Below are 7,933 nucleotides of genomic sequence, written 5' to 3' on the forward strand. Positions count from 1 at the left end.
TATGCATGCTTATGCTTACCCCTATGCCTACAAATAAATGTCATCCCACACATGGGACCTTACCAGCCCATAGTGTTCTTTCCACTGATAAACAATTTACCCAGTCAGAGTCAGCAGCTCTCTGACCCTGCTGATCTTAGTCAGACTCAAACCCTGCTTTCTTTGACTGGGTCATCTAACAGTTTGATGGATCTTTCTACAGGTGAATTAAAAGTACATGTTAAGAGACTCCCTGAGCTCCTCCCATACCTAGGCTTTTGCTCCGGTGACCACTGCAGCTACAGCTCTTCTGGCCTTCTGATGTTTATCTTCTACAGGAAAACGCTGGTTCAACAAAACCCAAAAGGCCTGTTCAGGCCCTTCAGCTTGACAACCTTCTTCAATGCCGGTATCCACAAGCAGGCTCTTGAGTTGCCATCCCAATGGGAACTGATGACCTGCATGTAAAACATATGCTGAAAGATCTGATGATATGACCACAATGTCGATAATCATTCTTTGGCCACAGGTGTCCTGTGTCTAATTACATCTAGTTGGGACTGGTTCAGATTCGACAAGAGCTTTGTTTACTCACCTATCAGAGAGGTGTTGTTCCACATCCCAAAACCAGTCTGTGATGGAAAGGGTCAGCATGCCTAAGGTCCCTGCTTTTGCCATGTCATTCATTCAGGCATTCCTTTACCAGCCCCCATGGGTCAAGATCTGGCCATTAGATGGTCCCTGCTGAGCTTCCCTCCCAGAGCTGACTCCTTCACTGTTGTGGACAAGGTGCTGCGGCTCATTTTTACTTGATTCAAATGGAGAATGTTAATCACTCTTAGGGCCCTATCTTACACCCAGCACAAAGCCATTGCGCCGCCAGTGCAAGTGGTTTTGCTATCTTACACCAGCACAAGTCCCATTTTTGCCATGTGCATAAGATAGCAAATGCACTTGCACTGGGTCTGTACCGCTGTGGGCGGGAGCTCTAAACATGAAGGCAAAACGAAGGCGTGGCCGGGCACGTTTGCTATCTTGTGCTCTTCGCATTGGAGTAAACTGCGCTTGTGCCTTAGGGCCATGCATTATGCTGATGGAAAGCGTAAGTGGAAAGCAGGAGGTGCAATGGATTTAATTTATTCAGGGTGTGTCCAAATCCACCTTTGCCTTCTTGTGCCAGGGGCAGGAGTGATATTTCGCCCTGCCCCACTCTTTGCGCCACCAGCGCAAAGCAGGATACACCTATCAGATGTGCCCAAGTGCCTTCATTAATTCACAGGTGAGTTTAGGCCGAACTTGCAATAAACCAATCAGAAAATCAGCTCTCATCACCTTTTAAGAGGCAGGTGCGCCAGCAGTGCAAGTGGTGTCATCATGATGGCAGATTTACCAGGAGGAAACAAAGAGAAAAGATTTACAAAGCGAGGAAACAAATCTCCTGGTCCGAGAAGAGAAGGCGCAAAAGCACGCAATATATGGAGACAGCAGGACGTCTCCAAAACAGCTTCACGCCAAATTAGTTTACTTTACAGTAATGCCTGCAAAAACCAATACAATAAATATGGTTAATAAAACTGGTTATGTTTTACACCGAAGCACCTTGAAATTGTGTTGTATTTGATAATTATTATCATCATCATCATTATTAATTTTACTGGCTGAGGAGCGGGGAGAGAGATGGTGCAGTAGAGAGGGGATGCGAACAGATCCAGTCCAGCCGCGAAGCTTCCCGGTTCCGCTGGCCCACCTGAGCCAGGTGGAGGAGCAGATACACGGCTGTCTGTGTTCCACCTTCTTCTCCTCTCCCACCTAATCCTCATCTCCTCCTCTCATCCTCGCTCCTCTGTCCCACTGCGAAACAAGTTGTTATGTTCTGAAGTTTGGAGTGCACAAAATTACGCACAGATCTATCCAACCAGCTCTGATAGAAGCACACATAACTTTTCTCTCAGGTTGGGCTGGACTCGTGCGGTCAAATATAGTGTCTGTATATTTTGTATGTTATAGATCATAATTGTTCAATCATTGTTTTTCTGGATCATAACAAACAGGCAGACAAGACATCAGAGGAAGAGAATGACCATAAATGACGGTGTTTTGTGATTGTGAAGACTTGTGTGTTTCGGCCAAGCCCGCCGGGTGCTATCTTGTGCTGAAAGACCACAGACTTTGCGCTTCGACCAGGTTTTGGCTGGTCTGAAGTGCAAGTGCATTTTACTCCCATGCGCTGAGCACAAAATAGCAAATGCGCCTGGCCACGCCTTCGCTTTGCCTTCATGCTTAGATCTCCCGCCCACAGCGGCACAGACCCAGCACAAGTGCATTTGCTATCTTACCCACATGGCAAAAATGGTACTTGCGCTGGTACAAGATAGCAAAACCACTTGCGCTGGCGGCGCAATGGCTCCACAATCACCAAACACCTTAATTTACATGAGTCTTTATTCTACACAGGAGTGTCGATTAGTGAAGTGTCCTTTAAACATATTATCCACCAGCAATAAAGTGTAAATATTGAAGTTAATAGCGTGCAGGTATGTGTGTGTCTTGCCCTTGGCTGAGGTGCGCACACTCCACAATCACCAAACACCTTTCATTTATGTTTAAAAGACGTGCACGAGCGTGTGTCTTTGAAGTTAATCTCACTAATAAGTACAACAGTACTATTATTATATTAATAAGACCAATTAATCTCAGCAGACCTGAAAACAGGATCACAGCTGATTGTCTTTATCAGATGAGTCAGCATGACAGCTGGAGCAGCTGTAGTGTTTATGTCTGCATGTTTGTTATGATCCAGAAAACAATGTTTAAAGAATTATGATCTATAACATATAAAATATACAAGACACTATATTTGACCGCACGAGTCCGGCCCAATCTGAGAGAAAAAGGTACGTGTGCTTCTATCAGAGCTGGTTGGATATATCTGTGCGTAATTTTGCGCACCTCAAACTTAAAAAACTCTCTCTGATTATTTTGCAGTGGGTCAGAGGATCGAGGATGAGAGGAGGAGATGATGATTAGGTGGGAGAGGAGAAGAAGGAGGAACACAGACTGCCGCATATCTGCTCCTTCACCTGGCTCAGGAGGGCCAGCGGAACCGGGAACCTTTGCGGTTCGCCTCCCCTCTCTACTGCACCATCTCTCTCCCCGCTCCTCAGCCAGCAGAGTTAATAATGATGATGATGATAATAATTAATTATAAAATACACCACAATTTCAAGGTGCTTCAGGTTAAAATATAAGCAGTTACTTATCTGCATGACATTTGCGGTTCATATTTATTGTACTGGTTTTTGCAGGCGTTACTGTAAAGTAAACTATTTCGGCATGAAGCTGTTTTGGAGACGTCCTGCTGTCTCCATATATTGCGTGCTCTTGCACATTCTCTTCTCGAACCAGGAGATCTGTCTCCACGCTTTGAAAATCTTTTCTCTTTGTTTCCTCCTGGTAAATCCACCATCATGCTGCCTCCGCTTGTGCTGCTGGTGCACAGTGGCGTAGATGACGTAGGGTCGGTGGGTTTTGTAAACCCATGGGCCCTCTTGTGGTCAAACTTTTTTTTTTTTTTTTAAATGTAATGTTGCCGCGGTTGACCCTCGCAGCGGCAGGTAGCATGGAGTGTAACGTCAGACTGGGTCACTGCATTTTGTTGCATATAAGGGGGGATACGAGCGGCCCCTCCCAATTTGAACTGATCCAGGCGTCTATTGAATGTGATTGGCTCAGCCGCTCAGACGCTGACCATTATTTTTCTGGAAAAAAAGAAAGAAAAAAGCAAGCAAGGTAGAGGAGATTTGCAAAGATGCTGAAAAGAAAGAAGCCACCAGAAAAAGATATGTGTGGTGCAGATAAGCGTAGGGCAAAAAAGAAAAAAAAGTTAATTGAGGATGCGGCCAAATGCACAAAACTGACAGATCTCTTCTGTCGTGGTGGGAGGAGCCAGGCCAGTGACGACACGGGTCCGAGCAGCAGCACAGCCACAGCAGGTAAACAAGCACTGTCTGCTGTAACACGGCGCTATCATGATCTCAGACTTGAGACTAGGGTTGTCACAAGAACCGACACTACCGGTAATCTGAACGTGACCGAACCTGGATCCGCTCCAGCTGCTTGGTGTGGCCACAGCCACAGTTGAAGCCCATAAACATGACACGCCATGTGTCTTTCTCCGGTCAGTTGTCATGGGAACAAGACGCTCTGACGGTGATGCGCATTTAGACCATAATACATTCATGGTTTGGAGCAGAGACAAAACAAACGTGTGTGAATATATAAAATGGAGCTGAAGAATGAAACAATAAGTTTACACCAATGTCAGGCCCCTTTGACCTCAAAACCCATGTGGAATACAGCCCAGTTACACCACTGCTGGCGCACCTGCCTCTTAAAAGGTGATGAGAGCTGACTTTCTGATTGGTTTATTGCATGTTCGGCCTAAACTCGCCTGTGAATTAATGAGGGCACTTGGGCACATCTGATAGGTGTATCCTGCTTCGTGTTGGTGGTGCAAAGGGCGGGGCAGGGCAAAATATCACTCCTGCCCCTGGCACAAGAAGGCAAAGGTGGATTTGGACACGCCTTGAATAAATTAAATCCATTGTGCCTCGCGCTTGCCACTTGCGCTTTAGATCAGCGTAAGATAGGGCCTTTAGTCTGACTCGACTTCTGGAGCCAATTTACCTTGGGAGACCTGACCATTGACAACACAGCTTCCGATGTGACAGGGACACAGAGGCAAGGCAGCAATCCTTGCAAATGTGTAATTAAAGCTTCCTTTCCCTTTCCTGTTAATTAATGTGAAATTAGCCCAGGCCAAGCCAGAATGAATTGAAAGCAGTTCTTAATCTGTTGTTAATCTTCTTCTAAATCTCCTTTGAAAGGTAACACTCAATGTTTTTCACCCAAGGATTGGAATTACAATAAAGAAAGAAATAAGAATAAAATGATAGAAATCTGAACTGAACTCAACAAATGCAGCAGAAGGCAATTCTAAGGGTATGTCTCAGGTTTCAGATACCCCTGCTTCTGAGGAACTGAAGCATTAAGACATTATAGTTCTTGGTACCATTCTTGAAGCTCAACTTTGAGCATATGAAAAAACTTAACCCAAGAGATATGGTTGAAAAGCAAGCTATATACAAACAACAAACAAACTATTTAAATTAATTTAATTTCCTTGTTGTGACTTTGTATTACCCATTAACACTGCAGTATAGGGTCATTTTCTGAATTTCACTGATTGTATAATGCTTTTCTGTAAAGAACAGGAGAAGGTACTTCTTTTTGAATGTGTGTTTTGTACCAATATTTTACCGATTTTGATTGATTGAACCTTTGCCAGTGGACGTTTGTTTCAATTTATTTACTTTTTTATTTATTAGCAGAGCAACATGAGGTGTCATTGGTAAATTTCCTGATATTTATAAAGCTTTGTTTGTTTTGGGTGGTTGATTATCCCTGCAGATATGATTATATCTTGAATGTTTGTATCAATCAAATCACAAGTATACCACACATTCTCATCCCAACTGCACTGACAGATGTTTTCTCTCAGTATTAAATTGCTCCTTATTTCATCCTGACTGCCATCTTGTAGAGGGGCCCTCATTATTTCAGTTTATTTTGTGCTTACATGTCACATCAATCTAAATTAGTTTGTGCTTTATAAAGTTGCAACATACTAATTGTGAAATAATACACAAATAATGCACAGTGAATGGGTTACTATGTGGGGTCAGTATGAGCGTAAAGGTCATTTTTGTCCCAGGAAACCCTACAACAGGGTTACTCCACTTGCTTTGCCCAGGGACCACTTTCAGAATGATAGGAGGCCAGGGGCCAGTTAATTATATAATTAATAAAAACTAGGGATGTCCGATAATATTGGCCCACCGATATTATTGGCCCGATATTGGCATAAAAATGTAAAATCTGTGAATATCGTTATCGGTTTTTGCCTATAATGAAAACCAATAAAATAATACCTGGATTTCGCCGAATGAATATAGGCCTATGGGCTCCCGAGACATTTACCGGCACACAAATGATGACCTCATCAAACTGCGTCCTGAAGCGTATAAACAAATGTGGGTGGCTGCAGTAGCAAGCTTGCTAGCTCTGTGGCTGACCAACGTTATGTCTGTGGTTTGGAATTATTTCCAAGTGTCTCCTTCGGATATTAAACTAGCGATTTGCAATGACTTCAAAGCGTTGGTTATGCGAGGTGGAACCAAGACTTCTTCCTTCAACACTTCGAATTTAATCTCCCATGATGATGAATCATTCAGAGAGATACGCGGCATTTGTACAGCAAAGTAATGAGACGAAGCAACAGAGACAGGCTGCACTGAAAAAAAACAGACCGTTATTTTGACCTGGATAACAAGGAGGGAGCACGGAATATGCTGCTGAAGATTGTGGATGAAATGGCCAGTGTGGGCAATGATCAGCAAGAAAAGGCTGCTGGTGCCAGTGCAGATGACCCGGGCCAGGAGGACCAGGACCCCCCACCTAAGAGGGCCCGAACTGGGAGCCTGCAGGACATGTACCAAGAAATCCTCGCAGAGAATGATGTCACCAAACAAGCAACTACAGGCGAAACAGCATCACAGGTGAGTAAATAATAAACTTTATTAGCAAACTTATTTCATTTGCAGAGTGCTTCACATGAAAATGTACATAAAGTGAATAAAATAAACATTCGGTTGTCAGTGCTTTGAAGAAAAGTAAGTAAAATTATTTTTGTTTTTGTTTTTACTTTTTCTTTAGGTGTATGCATACCTGGGAGAACCCACCATCCTCAAGACAGCATGCCCTTTGAAGTACTGGAGGTCCACCCAGGTCCGCTTCCCTGCGCTTGCCCGAGTTGCACGCAAGTACCTCACTGCACCCTGTACCAGCATAGACAGCGAACGGCTGTTCAGCGCCATCTCCAATGTCATCGTTGAGAAGAGAAATCGCATACATTGCGACAATGCTGAGATGCTTATTTTCATTCAGAAAAATCTACCTCTCACATATATGGACAAGTATACGGACATGTTTTTATTTTTTGTGCCTTTCTTCTTTTTATTTGCACATTTTTGTTACTCATACGAAAGAGCAGGGTTGACTGAGCCCAGTTTATGATTTTAATGATTGTGTTAGCAAAGTTATGGCCTGTTATGAAGGCCAGTCGGACTTTTAGCCTTGTTCACTGGAAGGAGGACTTTGTTTACTACTCTGGAAGGTCTGGACTGAAACTTTGTGCCTTCCTTGTTCTTATTGCACACTACCTTAATGTTGCATCTTTTTGTTGTTGCTCATGTGGAGCAGTGCTGATTGTGCCCATCTTATAATTTCAATGATTGTATTAGACCAAGTAATGGGCTTATATTTATTTTGCACTTTAAAATGTTTCCTTTTTTTGCACTTTACCTCATGCCTAAAGTATTGTTTGTAGCTCAAAGAAATGTGCAGTTTTCAAAATTGTACAGTATAGTTGCCACATTGTTAATTAATTCAATTAAGGTTTTAGTTAAAGAAACAGTTCATGAAGCAGCCTACAAATGCAGGCTAATTTAACACTGGAAAAAGAAGAGTAGCCTGTCTGTTATTTTAGTTGGCTCTACATGCTGCTATGCTGCACATAGTTGTACAGGTACAATGTTTTACAATTTGTGAAGAAGTCAAATTTGCCCTATTTGTAGGGAGCATTGTCAAGATTATCTCAGGGAGAGTGTGATCCAAACTGTTGTTTGAGACAATTTAAAAATAAATAAATATGGCATTTTTTCCATAACTCAAGTTGAAGTAGTTTTCTTATTTTGCACAGACAATGTTTACTTTTGGAAAGCCTTGTTGCATTTGAGAATGCATCCAGTGGGGCATCACAATAAAATTAGGCATGTGTTACCTAAAATTAGTTTTGAGGAAAAATAGCCCACATATATCGGTATCGGTAGATATC

At 42.9% G+C, this 7,933-nt stretch overlaps 1 protein-coding gene across 1 annotated transcript; it reads left to right on the forward strand.

Annotated features, from left to right (window-relative positions):
* The first annotated feature begins 6,376 nt into the window (after positions 1 to 6,376).
* Positions 6,377 to 7,507, forward strand: LOC146313974 (uncharacterized). Its single transcript, XM_084738086.1, has 2 exons — positions 6,377 to 6,596; positions 6,754 to 7,507. The coding sequence occupies exons 1-2, from the start codon at positions 6,387 to 6,389 to the stop codon at positions 7,111 to 7,113; spliced, it is 570 nt and encodes a 189-aa protein (XP_084594212.1). The 5' UTR covers positions 6,377 to 6,386; the 3' UTR covers positions 7,114 to 7,507.
* The last annotated feature ends 426 nt before the right edge of the window (positions 7,508 to 7,933 follow it).

This window comes from Lutjanus erythropterus, chromosome 15 (genome assembly GCF_056507025.1).
Source record: "Lutjanus erythropterus isolate fLutEry1 chromosome 15, fLutEry1.hap2, whole genome shotgun sequence".
Taxonomy (NCBI): domain Eukaryota; kingdom Metazoa; phylum Chordata; class Actinopteri; order Lutjaniformes; family Lutjanidae; genus Lutjanus; species Lutjanus erythropterus.